The sequence below is a fragment of the Pleuronectes platessa genome, chromosome 13, assembly GCF_947347685.1.
Source record: "Pleuronectes platessa chromosome 13, fPlePla1.1, whole genome shotgun sequence".
Classification (NCBI taxonomy): domain Eukaryota; kingdom Metazoa; phylum Chordata; class Actinopteri; order Pleuronectiformes; family Pleuronectidae; genus Pleuronectes; species Pleuronectes platessa.
The window spans coordinates 3,748,349-3,764,804 of record NC_070638.1 but is presented as its reverse complement, the minus strand read 5'-3'; the positions used below and the strand labels follow the sequence as shown (position 1 = coordinate 3,764,804).

General features: G+C 41.3%; 3 protein-coding genes across 3 annotated transcripts; 1 reads left to right on the top strand and 2 right to left on the bottom strand.

The window, feature by feature from the left end:
- Positions 1–26: 26 nt before the first annotated feature.
- mettl17 (methyltransferase like 17) lies at positions 27–4,421 on the top strand. The gene is made up of 14 exons (XM_053437629.1): positions 27–211; positions 922–1,063; positions 1,188–1,337; positions 1,448–1,535; positions 1,913–1,994; positions 2,106–2,179; positions 2,269–2,363; positions 2,456–2,526; positions 2,798–2,905; positions 3,088–3,156; positions 3,259–3,309; positions 3,404–3,496; positions 3,619–3,815; positions 4,150–4,421. Exons 1-14 carry the CDS (start codon positions 155–157, stop codon positions 4,244–4,246), a joined length of 1,374 nt encoding a protein of 457 aa, XP_053293604.1. The 5' UTR covers positions 27–154; the 3' UTR covers positions 4,247–4,421.
- On the bottom strand, positions 4,420–7,748 carry sdr39u1 (short chain dehydrogenase/reductase family 39U, member 1). The gene is made up of 6 exons (XM_053437659.1): positions 7,623–7,748; positions 6,645–6,751; positions 6,275–6,357; positions 5,800–5,921; positions 5,551–5,703; positions 4,420–5,442 (listed from the first exon to the last, which is right to left on the bottom strand). The coding sequence occupies exons 1-6, from the start codon at positions 7,636–7,638 to the stop codon at positions 5,015–5,017; spliced, it is 909 nt and encodes a 302-aa protein (XP_053293634.1). The 5' UTR covers positions 7,639–7,748; the 3' UTR covers positions 4,420–5,014.
- Positions 7,749–10,597: 2,849 nt separating this feature from the next.
- ltb4r2b (leukotriene B4 receptor 2b) lies at positions 10,598–15,565 on the bottom strand. The gene is made up of 5 exons (XM_053437644.1): positions 15,413–15,565; positions 12,618–13,214; positions 12,072–12,272; positions 11,771–11,814; positions 10,598–11,650 (listed from the first exon to the last, which is right to left on the bottom strand). Exons 2-5 carry the CDS (start codon positions 13,194–13,196, stop codon positions 11,425–11,427), a joined length of 1,050 nt encoding a protein of 349 aa, XP_053293619.1. The 5' UTR covers positions 13,197–13,214; positions 15,413–15,565; the 3' UTR covers positions 10,598–11,424.
- Positions 15,566–16,456: the final 891 nt, after the last annotated feature.

The window sequence follows — 16,456 nt, the reverse complement described above, 5'->3', positions numbered from 1 at the left end:
AGTGTGGTGTTTAAGGTTCCGCTTCAACCGGGGGTCGGAGTTATTTTGTTTAGGGACCCGGACGAGCCTGGAGCTCCCTGCTCGTCCTCGTGCGGAATGAAAATTAACCAGTTTAAATATTAAACTATTTAAAAAGGGATCAGACGCAGAAAACATGGCGCCGCTGAGCTGCAGAGTCCGAGTGCTGTGTCGGGGCGCGGGGGCGTTCAGGGTGAGTGTCGCCTGGTGTCATTGAACGCAGCATCTTCACCAGAGAGAGGTCAGACTCAGGAACTGGTTCAAAACAGGACCGAGATAAATAAACTCATTGAGTTCACAGGGTTAAAGTTATCCTTATTGTTCATACGTTAATTTATTCATCTGTGAAATGATCTGTGTCTCTTGGATCTGACTCCTCATTTGAAATGTAAAAGACAAAACGAACTCTTTCTTGTTTAATCATTATTTTCTGCATCAAAACAAATTCTGACCTTCTGACTCCAAATCCTATGAGATAGAACTTGTACCTTTGACAATTTCATTTTTATTAGACATGAAAATTGTATCTGAATATTAATGTTTTTACTTCCATGTCCTTTGACCCCAAATCATATCAGATATAATGGCCACCCTAGATAAATAAGATACATTAATTTTTATCTGATTAGTTTGGATATTTTATGTATTTGTATTTTATGTCTATATTTAAAATTAGCTAACACAGCTTCTATGTCATGTGACCCACAAACAAATGCTGCATTGTACTATAACGAAGAAGAACAGGAAACAAATCTTCTTTTATTTTCATTTCTGATATATTTAAAAAAGTTTTTCAAGAGCTGCCATGTCGTGCCGATTTAAGTTCCGCAGATATTTCCTTTGAGTGATTCTGAAAGTTGGATACTGTGAAGAGTTTAATGTTTGTTTGTTTTTGATCCTCAGAGAATGAGCACAGCTGCCCAGTCCCAGTCGGAGGTAGATTTCCTAAAAGGAGAACTGCACAGGAAGCACCCAGGTGTGACCAACCTGAAAACCCTGAGCCTCCCTGAGGAACTCCAGATGGCTGCAAAGTCGATTATTCAGAGTAGGTTCCATTATTATTTTTCCCTACAAGTCAATGTGCCAAATATTTCTGTAGCTTCACTTGTGAATGAAATGAAACTTTTCCAAATTGCTGTGTGACACCTGGATCTTTCCACCTGCTCCAGGGGCACCAGTGAATCGTCTGTCCGAGCGCACCCACAGCTTCGCTAACTTCCTGTGGAGCAGGAAACGAGCCGTGGAGGACGTGACCCTGAGACGCACAGCGGTGAGTCTGGAGAGAGAACTCTGGAAGAAAGCAATGGAGAAGGGAGGAGGTGAGTCACACACACGTCCATGAACGAAGGAGGATGTAGAGGTATAGTAACTGTAAAGAGATGATGTGAAGCAGCAGCTGGTTAAAGAAGGAACGTGCTTTATTTTACAGATATAGACGAGGACGCACTGGGAGACCGCATCAGGAGGAAAGTGTTCTCAGAGCTCAAGAGAACAACATATCACTGGACTTCCTTAAAGTAACGTATTTATCTAAATGTCATTGAGTATTTCTTTCATCTTTTAATTTATAGGTTTTTTTTTTAGTCATGGGTGTGTTCAGAAAATGCTCTCCATTAAATCCACTAGTTTCCCAGTAGTAAAATGTCATTCTTATGTGCTATATATAGATATTTTTATATATAAATATAGGTCTGATATGTGCAAGTTGTGATAAATATAACTTTAAACCTTTTATAGCTTTAAGGCATAATAGAAACTGATGTTTTAGTTCATAATGTAATGTCAGAAAATCCAATCCAAAAATCAGGCAAAATGTAGTAGCTGGTGATTTACCCTGTTTGAGTCTGAGATGAAGAGGAGTTTCTGTTCAGCTCACTGTGTGTCTGTGTTTCAGGTATGATGAAGAGTTGTGTGTTGTGTACATGGCGGCCCGGCTGGCCGGCGGCTACGCTGCGGTGAGGAGAGCTCTGAACGAGGTATGAGCACGTGGAGGGAATCATAAGTTTTATCACATCACGATGTTAGAGCTTCAAATAACGAGTTAGTTTTCCTAAAGTTTCAAAATAAAAGTCTTTCTGTCTTTCCAGATCAAGAAGAGGGATCCCTCCTTTGCTCCTCAGTCTCTTCTGGATTTTGGTTCAGGGCTGGGAACAGTCGTCTGGTTCGTGTTCATCACTGCTGCAGCATAAAGAGAGTTTTCACGTCACTCACATATAAAATGAAAGACTAACTCCAGTGTTTGTCCTGCAGGGCGTCCCACTCGCACTGGGCCGCCTCTTTGAAGGAGATGGTGTGTGTGGACAGCTCTGGGCCGATGAACATTCTGGCAGAACGACTTCTCAAAGGTTCACACACACTCACAGATTGTGTGATTTGTCTCAGGGGTTGTTGTGCTTTTGTGTGATCATTAAAAGCATCTTTGTGTTTTTCTGAGCAGGAGACGATGACCAGGCTCCAGCTCACATCCAGCAGGTTTATTTCAGACAGTTCCTCCCGGTCTCTCCTAAGGTGAGACCCTCCTTCCTTCCTCATGTGATGTATGAGTGTTCTGTGGTGACCGAGGTTAAACATTTTTTTAATCTATATTTTTCTGTCATTGCTCTTTACTACTACTTAAACTAAGAAATTTGTAAACACACAATCGCGTGTTACCGCCTCCATCCATTTGTGTTTATTGGATTTTTAAATAAAACATAAAAGATGAACCTTGTTGCTGTTGTGAGCGTTAAATGATCTGTTTTTTTCTAACCTCCTGATTCGGCTGCGTTTCTGCTTCCAGGTGCAGTTTGATTTGACGGTCGCAGCTTTTACTCTGTCGGAGATTCCTGGTGTGAAGGAGCGAGAAGAGGCCGTGTTCACCCTGTGGAGGAAGACCAGCTCGTACCTGGTTGGTGGAAATACTGATTAAACTTAAATTAAAGCCAATGAGGGGCTGCATAGATGAGCTCAGTAATTAACATAGTATCAGACATTTGTTGCTAACATTTCTTATTTTCTTCTACTTCAGTATTCTGGGACCTTTTCTTATTTAATGATATTCTATTATTTATTTTGCATTTCCTCTTATAGGTGCTGGTGGAGAATGGCACCAAAGAGGGACATCAGATTCTCATGGAAGCCAGAGACGCGTTATTAAAGGTTCATGTTCTGAAATCCTCACCAGGGATTTTGTTTAGTCGCTGATGTGTATTTGATGGTAAGGATTCTCGAAGCTGATGATTTTCTCTTCTCCATCTTCAGAAACAAGACAAGACGGTCCATGACTCCAGACCAGCGTCCGTGTTCGCTCCCGTAGGTTTGAATCCCAGCCTGTTTTAAAACATGTCACGCTCTCAGTGTCACAGCCTTTACCGGATCGTCTTCTCCATTGTTTGTTTTTTTCCAGTGTCCACATGAGCTGACGTGTCCTAAACTGTCCCGAGAGCACGTTGTCCCCTGCAACTTCCAGCAGATGTACCAACCCCTGCCTCTGCCCGGGGTGAGACTTACCTTACGCTAAGAAATATGTGATTCTTGACTTATTTTAACATGTCTGTTATAAATATATAAAATGATTCTTTATCAAATGATATCAATTTTCACGTCCACCTCATTTTCCAGCACAATGAGCGTCAGACAGAGAAGTTCAGTTACCTGATTCTGACTCGCGGGGGCCCCCTGGAGGCGGAGACGGAAGGTGTGAACTGGGCCCGGCTGGTCGCTCCGGTGCTGCGGCGGACGAGACACGTGCACTGTCGGACGTGTGCGCCCGACGGGAAACTGCAGCACATGGTGGTGACGGCTCGAAAACACAGCAGGTGAAGATATACGGCATCACACGTATTTTCAAACTCATCAGCTGCAGCTTCGGTTTGCTCAGTTTTACTTGGGATCAAAGCTTGGGTTTATTATTTTAATTACAGGAATATTTTGACATAATGAAGGTATTTAAATGTTTTTTTTCAGTTATTTGAGAGTATTGCTGTCAGTTTGAAAGTCTATAGAAAGTACAACACCTATAGTTAAATATATGATTTCGGCCCCTTTACAAACCCAGGAGTTTTCTTTCTGTTTGGGAATTATGCTTCTAAGTTCTGTGATCGTGTGTTTTCTTCATCTGCCTGAACATTGTGTTGATTCCTCTTCCATCAGAGACGTGTATCGTTGTGCTCGGAACAGCGACTGGGGAGATCAACTGCCGGTCATCGAGAAAGACGAGGAAGACGTCCAGAGTGATTCAGAGTCATGAGTCAGCCGGGACTTTGTTTTTAGATAATGGAACACACGCTCAGACTGAGATGAGACTGTCGTCCAGAGGCTCATCAGCCTTTATACAAACAATCTGCATTTCTACGGGGAACACGGACTCACTGAATATCTACTGTGTCATCAAGATGGCATCAATAAAAAGTCATAGCTCTGTACTTTAGCCACCTTATTGTTTATTGAAGTTAAGAGGTTGTTGACACTTTTGACCTTTTTAATGTGACATATAGAAATCCCCTGAATGGAAAAACATATTCATTCTTCTGTATGTTTCTATTCTTCAATATATATCAGAGATAAGAAAGAAGAATATTAACCTTCTCTTACTTAAATTATGGAATAGAATTATGAATGAATATTTACAGTTTGGTGCGTGAAGTGATCAAGGAAAGTGTGTTTCTGTGGTTTGTTGAGGTTTTGTGGAAAAGTTGTTCTGCTCTGTCGGGGAAAACTGTAACTGGATCAATCGGATCCCAGGACACAATCACACCCGTCTTTGTTAAGATGTCCACTGTGTCTCCTGTGTATATGTTTTTTATTACAAAATCTCAGAGGGCAAATCTGCAAGTTGTAAAACTTGATTCCAACACATCTTGGAAGCTGTTAGTTACTTTAGATGTGAAGGAAACGATTTACAGAAATGTGTCCAACACATTCAACACATTTTATCTTCTCTCCATGTGCGATTCATTAACTGTGAAGGCATGATAACAGACATAATTCAAGCCAGTGCACAATCTTCCAGAATCCCTTAACTCCCAACAATCTCCTTCAGGGCTGAGGTCAGGTCTGGGTACTTGTACTGGAACCCGGCCTCTAGCGTCCTCTGAGGGACGACCTTCTGTCCCTGTGTGAGGATGATGGCTCGCTCTGAGCCCATCAGGCCGTTAATGATGAAGCCAGGCACGGGGAAAATGGTGGGTCGCCTCAGAAGCCGGCCCAGCTCTTTAGTGAACTCGTAGTTGGTGATCAGCGCAGGGGCGACTCCATTTAACACCTGTGTAGCCGGCGGGGGGGAGTCGGCGAGGGGCTCCAGGGAGTGGGCGATGATCCCTGCCAGGTCCGAGACGTGGATCCAAGGGAACGGCTGCCTCCCTGAGCCCAGGGTTCCCCCGAGGCCGAGCCAGAAGGGCAGCAGCATCTGCTTCATGGCGCCGCCATCGCGACCCAGCACGGCCCCTGGGGGGGGGGGAAATGGGATTGAAACAAGTAGTTTTGTGTACTTCTTTGTATCTTTTGGTGTAAAATATAAAAAACACAACATATAAACATCTGATTTTTAATCACCAGGCCGGATGACGACTTGTCTGGTGCTTTTTGCCACTGGCTCAGGAAGCAGCGCAGCCGCCTCCCACTCTTTGACGAGTTTGGAGAGGAGGTCAAACGGCGTCCAGTCACTGTCTTCTGTGTACTGGTCTGTCAAACTGGGTTTGTAACAAGCTGCGGACAAAAGACAGAAATTAACACAACAACTTTAATGTCTCAGTCAGTTCATCTCATCTGTCCTGAGCAGCATAGCTCGGTCATTGGACTTACCCACACCTGACACCAACACCCAGGAGTGGGGGGGCGTGGGCGAAGCAGCGATGGCTTCAGCCAGAGCTTTGGTCGTATCGATGCGACTGGAGAACAAATCTTTTTTGTAGCTTTCATTCCACCTGAAAACACAAATACAAACAGATCAACAGGTGGAGAATGAGATCCGGGATTACATATGATATGAAAACAGACAGGGCAGCTGTGTGTGGCTCTATGAGTCAGCTTTTTATTATTCCACTAGCTATTCTGCTAAGATAATAGTGAGTTGGTCACTTATCAAGCAAATGTGGTGAATATTTGCTCGTCAGGAAATATGTGCTTTTCTTCAACCTATACAGTGTAATCATAATTATTTTTAACAGTAAAACTTAGTCGAATATAACAGCCAATCTAAATATTGTAGGATCTGAAAATTATAATGAATTGAGATGTACAGATTTTCAGTTGTAGCCTCTGTTTCTTTGCTGCTCACCATCTCAGTGGGTTCATGAGATTCTCTCCAGCCAAGTTGACGGCGCCCTCACATGGTGGGAGGCCATGGGACTCCAGCTCACCCTGCAGGAGCACAGACGAGGAAACATACAGTAAATATCTCCAATAAGCAGGTGGAGATCCAACCATCAGTAAAACCCGATTTCAGAATCATTGTAAACATTACAGCTGCAGGTGTAAAGGAGGAATCAATGGAACAGACCTATACATACATGCAGATATGGTATAGACAGATATCGTATACAATATGAATAGCAGTATTCAAATGGTGTAAATGATATGATACAAGAGCTTTTGAGCCAACTCCTCTCTTTTCACTGTTATTCTAAATGAAACAAAGATCAACTTACCCAAGTTATTTTCCCTGGACCAGGCTGGCGAGATATCACTGTGACCTCGTGACCTTTGTCTCTGAGCAGACGGGACAGCTCCCGGCCCACGAAGCCCGATCCTCCTCCTACGAGAGGGACGATGAAGACAAGGACACAGGCTTATAGAAAAGATTATTATCTGAAGGAATCCTCAGGTGTGTTACGTTTGAATATTGAGTCAGGTGATGCTTTGAGATACAATTTACATTTCTTTGCGTTTTTTTTGCACTTGCTGTCACATAGGATACAATAAAAATAAGATAATCCTTTATTAGACCCACAACAGGATCAATAAAGTATCTACCTATCTGTCTGTCTCTCTATCTTTACCGTGTTACAGCAGCGAAGAGGACAGTCAAAAATATCAGTGACATCATAGACATCAGTGAGTAATACATGCAATACTTATAAATGCAGGGGGAAAAGTATACAGGGAATAAAGCTAATATATAAAAGTGTAAACAGAACATATAATATACAGTATGAGATGATGTCATATCTTAATGGTTTCAAAGGTCAAATTCGACTGGTTTAATTCAACTTTCGCCATTAAACATTATAGAGAGGAGTGTTACTGTTATTTAGCCGAGCCTCATTCATTTAAATGACAAACTAACTGTATACAATACATAGAGATTCACTGTGTTTTATATTGAAAGTGCGCATGCGTAGTAGACATGCTTACAAAACAGGAGTCCTGTGTGACTTTAGAGAACTTTCTCTTTGTGTAACAATGAAACTGGACAGTGACACAGTCACGTGTTTATCACCATCACGTCAGTTTCACTGCAGCAGGACGAACAAACGCGAATGTGCACAAAAGACGTGAGTGGAAAATGCAGCTTTACGCCTGCTATGCTAACAGCAGCTAGCAGCTAGCTGGTGGCGTTCTGTCACGTTGACCTTTGATAACAGGAAATACTATCTGAATAAATATTAATTAAATACAGCACGTACCAATCAAGACTCTCATGGTTCAGAGTGAAAGGACACGACAGGTCTCCCGGTGTCAGTCTGACCGAGCGGTGCTGCCAGGGAGATGCGTTCAGGCTTTTTGGACCAACGCGAGCTCCGTACTTCAACCGGCAGTGACGTCATTTTGTAGTTTACAGGGAGTTGTGGGTTCTAAAAGAACAGCTGATGTTTATTTAAACACAGCGGCTGGTTCTCTTTGCACTTATCTATATATTGAGTATAATTTACATATATAATAATGTATAATGTTTTGTGTCCCAATTTGTTATTTTGTGTCTTTTATCCCTGTTGTGATCATTTTTGATCCATTTGACTCATTTTGTGTCTCTTTGTGATTGTTGATGTTGATCGATCTATCTAGTCTTTTTGTCATTTTGTGTCAATTCATACTCATAGTATATTATAGAGTAAAATAAACACAAAAAACAGGGTTTCTACTTCATTTGATAAAATAATATTAGATATTATTATATTAAGATATGTTGTACGTTAATATTATTATTAGTAGTACTAGTAGTTTTGGCATTATTATTATGTATACATTTGATACGATTAGATTAATGTTTGTTTGATATTTTAAGTTTTGTAACTGCTGTGTCAGGACAATTAGGACAATTAGTAGCAGTAGTAGTAGTACTAGTGGGAAAAATAATACTGATTGTATTAATTATAACTGTTATTATTTTATACAATTTTTTTGTCAGATTGTTGATATCTTAAGTTTTGTAATTTTGTTTAAGTCTTTAATATCTCCACATTTAAAAGTAAATTAAAGTTCACTGAGAGCCAGATGCAGTGTCTCTTTGTTATTGTTCCCCAATCATGCTCATTTATTATATAGTGGACAATTGATAGTAGTAGTAGTAGCTGTAGTAATAACAATACTGATCTAATTGATAATAGTAGTTTCTATTGTATAATCATATTTATAAGACCACAGAATCACTGAGTGTGTATATATTTTGCGTAATTTCTTTAAACATTCAAACCTCCACAGTCCAAAGTCAGATTTGCACTAGCTTTATTGCGCATCAGACCCGGAAGTGGCAGGTTGTGACGCAGGACCGCAGCAGACACGTGGTGTTGATCAGCAGATAAATTGCGGCTCCGCTTCATTAACAGTCTCTCTTCCTCGTTGCGGTGATGGAGGAAGCACATGTTCCTGCTGAAGACTCACAACCAAACACATGTTCTGCTTCATCCTCGATACACAACCCTCAGGTTTGTAATCACATGTGATTAGTGTGTGTCTGTCTGTTTATGCTTGTTGTGGTTATTTCCTTATTTCCCTCCATTGTTCGCTTCAGACCTCGTGGTTGTTTGACTCGTGAGCCACAAAGTAGAACTGCGTCAGAGTGAAGAGAACTTTTTATTCTCTAATCATCTTTATTATTATTTCAACCAATCGTCAGGTGGGTTTGTTTATATCATCTGTTATTTAATGTTCAAAATGAAGGAGTTGAACTTTGACCCTGAATTCAGGGTGGAATCATTTCTTTCAACCACGAGGTCTCAAACCAATACAAATCTTGAACCACTGGTTTAATCTTAAACAATACTTGTCTACACGTGTCTCCACTTACCCAGTAACTGACTGGGATGTAAATGTAGTGGAATGAAAATACAAAGTTATTTTCCTCTGAACACGGAGGAGGAGTTATTCTGCAAACTGGCTCCTTTCTGAGATTAATTCTGTTTAATAATCAGGAAAACCCTTATTCTGATGTGATTATTCATTTAAATCTTTGTTTCAGACAACATGTTGCTATAGCCTTTAGTTTGATTATTGATTGATTTGCAGCTAATTTGAATACTCTTCAAATGCTGTATAGTTTAGATTTCCCCTTTATGGAATCTTATTTGAATCTATGATGCAAAAATAAATGGGTAAAAACTACAATACTTTCCTCTGAAATTTAGTACATTAAATTGTAACGGAGTACAGCACCTGAGTAAATGTACTTTTGCAGATCTGCAGGAATTAATGATTATAATTCAATATTGAATAAACAGGCCTCGGTTCTGATGAGTATCAAGATTATTTGGATTTATTCAGTTTATCGGAACATCTCTCACTCTGCATTAGTCTTAGGAAGGTATAACTTATGTCAACTTTTTGAATGATGCCACTTTTCTCCAGTCAACCCTTAATGATGATTCTTGCAGTCCGTGTTTCACCTGAACCTCGTGATTATAATCTTTACTGCTCTGATGGGGTTTGACAGAACAGATTCAGCACCTGTTTTATTTTGTTGCACGTCGAGACTAACAAACAAGTTTTTTTATTTTATGATTTCAGAGCCCGACCTGGATGGATCTGATGAGATAAGGTCAGTAACGGTCCTCGTCTTATTCAGTTCACTGATGCATGAAGTTGCACATTATTGTAAGTGTTGAAGTTGTACATGGATTAAAAGAACAGCCCTCTGTAGTTTCTTCAAATTCATTTCTTAAGACACTTTGCCATCAAGTATTTATTTAAAGATCATTATTATTATAAATCCTGCCTGCTTGTATTTGCTAGAGCCACACTGATGTACATAGAATTTGACACTCCTATTAACTATTTTTATTTCTTCTCCAGGTAATGGGAACGATGCTGGATCGCCTCAGTTTTAGGGATATTGTAATGTATTGGTGAAACTAAGCTAAATATTATTTCTACTCTTATCATTTTATTTCCAGTTGTAGGTCAACAGATCCTTGTGCTATTGTATAAACTGTGGATTGCTGTCAAATAAAGAAAAGTGGGTTTAAACTGCAGTGTTGCTTTAATTTGCAGATCAGTTTATCAGTAGTTGGACGTGTTTTGAAGTTACTGACTCAATTCTTTTAGCAGGAAACAAAGATGGATATTTGGGGGGGGGAGGCGAAGACACAATCACGTGATATGCCTTAAGACTGGGGGCTTAAAAAAACAGGGATATGAAAATGCCACAATTCAGTGCTATAAAAAATTACATTAACAATACATGTGCATTACTCAAAGCTGAGATTTTCAAAAGCAAACAAACTTAATTACAGTTGTCATGATTGCAGAAAGTAACATGAAACTTAAGTGCTGCATTATAAAAATGTACAGAACTCATGGTAAAGAGAAATAAGATTAAAGTTGCGCCTGCAGGTAACTTAAAAACGGTGTTACCTGCGGTGATCAAAAGTTTCCCCAGTCTAAAACTTATTTACCAGATTTCTTTAATACTGACTTATTCAGTGAGCTGTTGATGAAAGTGATTCAATGACCTTTGGTCTAAAACAGGAACTTGCAAGACTAAGTTACAATAAGCTCTGACATTAATCTAAAGTGAAATAAGGATCTACATGCAACACTACTCATTCCTGATTAATAACAATAATTGAGCAGAACTACAATTTATGAAAATGGGGCTGTAAACAAATAAGTTCATGTTTACGTTCAAAACTGTCTATTAGTGGAGGCTGCTGTGTAAACATGATGTTGAACGCAGTAACATAAAATGTAATGGGACAATTGTGGTAAAATCTAGTTTCTGATAAACCTTCACGAAATATATATAAATGTATAAACTGCAAATGGTAAATAGAGCGAAAGGTTCTCAAAGAATTTCAGTAAGTGTTTTTCTCACATTGCATTTTCTCATGTTCTAGCCATTTTATAAAAAATTATATTCTCTAACTGCCACAAAATGAAAAACTAAACGATAAAAATGTAAAAAAATAAACTATTTACAGGTCAGTTAAACACGATTGTTTCAGTCAAACTTTAGGTTTCAACACATTCTATCTACAAATCCATAACACTGGTTCACTTGGACGCTGGTTGATAACCAGCGTCTTTGTCCCCGACCGTAGTGGACTTGGTTCCCGACTGGTCCGAGGTCGCCCCCTCGAAGAGCTTCGCCATGAAGGTGAAGCCGTTCTTCTTGATGTAGGACTTCCCAGCGAAGGTGTAGAGGATGGGGTTGGCACAGCTGCTGATGAAGGCCAGCGCTGAGGTGATGGCCCGACTCGACTTGGTGATGTAATCCAGTCTGCACGTACACAGATAAATACACACGTTGATACTTAATACCACTATTAGCCTGATTCTGATTCTGATTTTAGGATTAGCTTTTAATTCTGTCATGAGGAGCGGATGAACAAATACTCACTTTTCTCTCATGGCTGAATTCTCTGGGTACCACATAGATGCAACCTGGAACCAAACCAAACCTTGAGTTCATTACATTACATTTCATTTAGCTGACGCTTTTATCCAAAGCAACTTACAATAAGTGCATTCAACCCCGAGGGTACAGACTCAGGTAACCAGAATCAAGAAACGTCAATTTCTTCAAATAAAGCAAATCTACAAAGTGCTATAAGTAAGTCTCATTTAAGTGCCTCTAAAGTGTTAGTTTCCACAGCTCGTAAACCGGCTTGAGAAGCAGATTCCCATGTGAAGTCACTCACCTGCATCATGTTGATGACGTGGTAGGGCAGCCAGAAGGCACCGAACATCCCCACGATGGCCAGGATGAGCTTCTCGCTGCGGATCTTCCTCCGGAACGTGGTCTGCCTCAGGCGCCGCAGGATGAGCACATAGCAGGTTATGATGATTGCGTAAGGAAGAATGAATCCCGACACGGTCTCGAAGGCGTACTGGAAACGCACCTACACACAGGAAGGGGGAATTAGAAGGAAACGTGATGATTATCTGGGCTTCAGCCGACATGAAGGGATCTGTCAGAACAAGGCGGAACAGGACGAGCGGAGCTAAGTTGTTCATCGTTTAAAAGTTTAAAAGTTTCCAGCTCCTCAGGTCAGAGGTTTTTCTGCTTCTGAAAATTGTGGAATATTAGCAATTTAAAGAAATGATTTAAAACAATTCCTGGATTCTCCCCTTTGACCAGACTCGCGCCTAAATTCATAGGCTTCTTTCTTTGCTGATCCTTCCACCAAGTTTTGGGGAAATGGTTCAGTAATTTAATTGTTACCTGCAGCTCTATCTTTACTTACATGTTGAGGGAGGGTGTGATTGGGCGCACACACAATTCTGCTCATATTCCGTTCGTCTTTGTCTATTCTCACGTCCCGAAACACCAGTGAGGGAATCGCGATGAGCATCACCAGCGCCCACATGACCACGATCACCCTCCTCACAATCTTCCTGCTGGCTACGATGGTCAGTTTCGTGGGAAACACCACGGCCACCATCCTGTGCACGCTCATCAGTGTGATCAGGAAGATGGACGCGTACATGTTGGAGTTGCACAGGTAGAACAGGGCCTTGCACAGGCCGTTGCCGAAGACCCAGGTCTGCTTGGCCAGGTAGGCGATGAAGAAGATGGTGAGGATCATGAGGAAGCCGTCGGCACACGCCAGGTTGAGGATGAGGATGGTGGTGACTGAGCGCCGACGGATTCGTGCCAGGATGCTCCAGACGATGAAGAAGTTCCCTGGGACGCCCACGAGGCAGACCAGGCCGAGGATGAGGGCGCCGAAGGACGTGGAGAAGTCGTTGCTCACGACGCTGTCGCGCTCTGGGTTTGAATCTCCCTGAGTGGGACCTGAGAGAAGCTGAGTGATGTTCGTCATGATGGAGGGAGATGGGTCCTGAGGACGAGAGACAACGTTAGAACCTGAATCAGCATGTTCTCCTGTAGTTGCCAGTTTTACATCAGATTACTTTAGTTTAGTACAAATCTCATAAGGAAGCATTTATAAAAGTTGGCTTTGTTCCGGGCAACATTCTGCACCAGTAACTGTAGATGAAGAAAACATATGTTTGCTAATTGAACACGTGTGATTTACAGAAGTAGAGGGTGTCAGTTCTGACTCAGCCTCTGAACTATTCAGAGCCTGTAGCAGCTCGGTGCACGAGGCGGCGTGCAGAAACACGCCGGGCGACGGCAGCACCGCGTCAAACATGAGCCGGGTTTCAACACAGCCTTTCCTTTCTCTGCAGGTTTCTGAGAAAGAAAAAATGAAAAGTACACAGAGACAAACTGAACAAGGGGGATGTGACAGAACTTTTCTAAAGGTGTACATCTTCATGTTTGTACAATGTCTGGGTTCAAACACCCTGCATGGGTTTATGAACTAGTAGTTAAAGTGTCCAGTGTCTAGAATGACACTCAGTAGAGTTCAAACCTCCCACAAGGCCCAACAGACCCTTTAGATTCAATCAAGCTGCACCACACTGCACATCCTAACAGATATCAGTCCTGTTAATGGGCCTCATCCATGAATTAATCCCAAGGCAAATTGTGTAGACGTTAAAAAAACACACTCATAGCAACCAAACCTAGAAATCATTCACCCACTCCCTGATGCGGATCGGGGCCAAAATTGAAATGCTTTTTCCTGGACACGTGCCACATCCCGCCACTGGGTTTCGTGGTAAACTTTTCAGTTTGCTCTTGCGCAATCTTCCTTATGTAGCAAATAAACAACAAAACAAACATAAAGAAAACAATTTTTTTTTGGGGGGGGGGGGTGATAAGAGTAAGAATGTATTTATCTTATATGTTTGTTTACTGTAAGTGCTTCATCACATCTTACAGCGAGGTTATGCAGCTGTGGAAGAGAAGGTCTTTCACTAACCAGAGGGTCGGTGGTTCGATCCCTTCCCAGTGTCCTTGGGCAAGACAGTGAACTCCAAATTAGTGTGGAAGTGTGTTTGATGTATGACAGAGAACGTGCTGCACATAGATGCACTGTAGGAGCAAAACTGTACTTTCAAAGCACTAGAATAAAAGCACTGTTTGATTACAGAATCAAAAATTGTCACGTTAAGAGCGTCAGAAAACGTAGCCGATCATATTGTGTTGATGGTTTGACTGGCCCATCGTGAGAGGATCTGTTCTGAGTGTCTCTTGTTGTCTTTCCATTTGAAAACCAGCTCCACAGAACACAGGTCGCTGCGTGTGTCCCGGACTCGAGTGTGACGATGCTATCAAAGATGAGCGATGCAGAGAGGAGGACACCGGTTCTAAAAATGGTTTGCATCCCAACATGATCAGCACAAAACAAACATCAAGTCCTTGTTTCCTGATTAAGTCCTAATGTCCCCGCTCTGGTCCAGCTGAAGCCGGCTGTTTGTTTTCCCCTGACGGCTTCGTACGAGAGTGGACGAGTAAACAAAGTCAACCAGAGCCAGATTTATATCACAAGTAAGAAATGCAACTGAAAGCTCGGTGCAGGCAGCACGCTGAAGCTGTCAGGAGGAAACACTGTGTGTCAGAAAATATTTAAAGATTTGAATAAACCTGGTGTCTCAGCCGTTTCCAATCAAGACACATCTACGCCATTTGTCAGGAGATAACCATCACCCCGTTTGTGACAGAATATTGTAAAACCACATTTGTCTTGGAATGAAAAACATCTGTAATTTCAGTTTAGATGACAAGCTGAGGGAAAAGACGGTGGAAATAAACGCAACAGTAACTGATAAATAGAAATACAGACACGGCATTTTTCACTGTAAACTGCTGCAGAGTTGTTTTTGACGATTTTTGAGTTAATTAGTCAGCAGCAAAACAAAACTGGACACTCGCTGCTGCCAGAAGAGTAATGGCTGTGGATTAGCTCACAGTCCACAGGTATTTAAATAATGAGTCATGGGTTTGTAATAAATCTACCATGTGTAAATAATCACGTCAAGAGAAAAGTAAATGATCGTTCTGAGATGGAAAAAGAGAGAAGGGGGGAAGAGGAGAGAGCAAAAGATGTGAGTGGAAGTCCTGCAGAGAAACTAAAGAGACAAATGAAGGTTTTTTTAAAGAGTTTTTTAAAGTTGAAGAATAACTGACCTGTCCAGAGCGTGATGTGTCTCTTTGTGGTGTGAGTGAGATTTAAATATCCAGATGTTGCTCTGTCCGTCTCCCAGAGCGTCTGTTATCTCAGTCCATAATAAACCCAATCCTCACCAGCATGTTGCAGCCTGTGAGCGAGGGAGGGGCAGAGGTGTGTCCTCTCACTCACGTTTATTCTTCTCCATATATGAGCTTCCTGCAGAATACGTATCTGTGCTAAAACACATAAATATAATCCATATGTTTTAAATATATATGAAAATCTGATGGTCTTTCGTGGATAAACAAATGCGTCCTTTTTTGTAAACATGTCCCACAATGTCACATAAAGATGCATATTTGTGTGTCCAGAGGCACTTTTCACTGTGTGGGTCGATCATTGTTGCGTAACGTGAAGGAAAAGAAACTGATTCAGTTGTTTGCACGAGTTTAATTCATAAGTGTGTCATAGATTCAGGGAGCAAGAGAGCAAACACGTCAAAACTCCCATTTACCCGTCCGCACAAGCCTCTGACTCCGACAGGAATGTTTCCTGGAGGAAGTGGAGAGAGGAGGAAAAACCCGAGAGCTCACCTTCATCTGTGAGTTCACTAGAAGAATAAAGTGTAAAAACTTCCCTGATCCTCAAACTTTCATCTTACATCATTGAATCGTCCAACATTTTATTTTGTGACCTTTAGTCCATTTAACCGTATTATTCTCTATTAGTTACAACACATGTAGAGAAATTGGCTCGTATTTTATATTTTGCTTTGCCAAATAGGCTTCGTGGAAAATTTGACATGTAAGAAAAAGCCAAATACTTTTTATTGCTGAAATACTTTGTATCGATGTATCAAATATTATTCCATTCATGTGTGTACCCTGTGTGTTATCAAAACAACTTTCTTGCATCTGCTTGCTGAATATCCAATGTCTGAATATCAAGTGTGCATAGAGTGCATCCGGAAAGTATTCACAGCTCGTTACAGCCTTCTCCAAAATGGATTCAACTCATTTTTCCCCTCAAAAGTCTACACACAATACCCCATAATGACAAAG

Coding starts and splice junctions, on each gene's coding strand:
- sdr39u1 (XM_053437659.1), bottom strand. Junction 5,704..5,799: donor GGTGTTGGTGTCAGGTGTGG/GTAAGTCCAATG, acceptor TTTTGTCCGCAG/CTTGTTACAAACCCAGTTTG. Junction 5,443..5,550: donor ACAAGTCGTCATCCGGCCTG/GTGATTAAAAAT, acceptor CCCCCCCCCCAG/GGGCCGTGCTGGGTCGCGAT.
- ltb4r2b (XM_053437644.1), bottom strand. CDS start 13,196: ATGACGAACATCACTCAGCTTCTCTCAGGTCCCACTCAGGGAGATTCA. Junction 12,273..12,617: donor ATCACACCCTCCCTCAACAT/GTAAGTAAAGAT, acceptor TCCTGTGTGTAG/GTGCGTTTCCAGTACGCCTT. Junction 11,651..11,770: donor AATTCAGCCATGAGAGAAAA/GTGAGTATTTGT, acceptor GTGTACGTGCAG/ACTGGATTACATCACCAAGT.
- mettl17 (XM_053437629.1), top strand. CDS start 155: ATGGCGCCGCTGAGCTGCAGAGTCCGAGTGCTGTGTCGGGGCGCGGGG. Junction 212..921: donor GGGGCGCGGGGGCGTTCAGG/GTGAGTGTCGCC, acceptor TTTGATCCTCAG/AGAATGAGCACAGCTGCCCA. Junction 3,310..3,403: donor CAGCGTCCGTGTTCGCTCCC/GTAGGTTTGAAT, acceptor GTTTTTTTCCAG/TGTCCACATGAGCTGACGTG.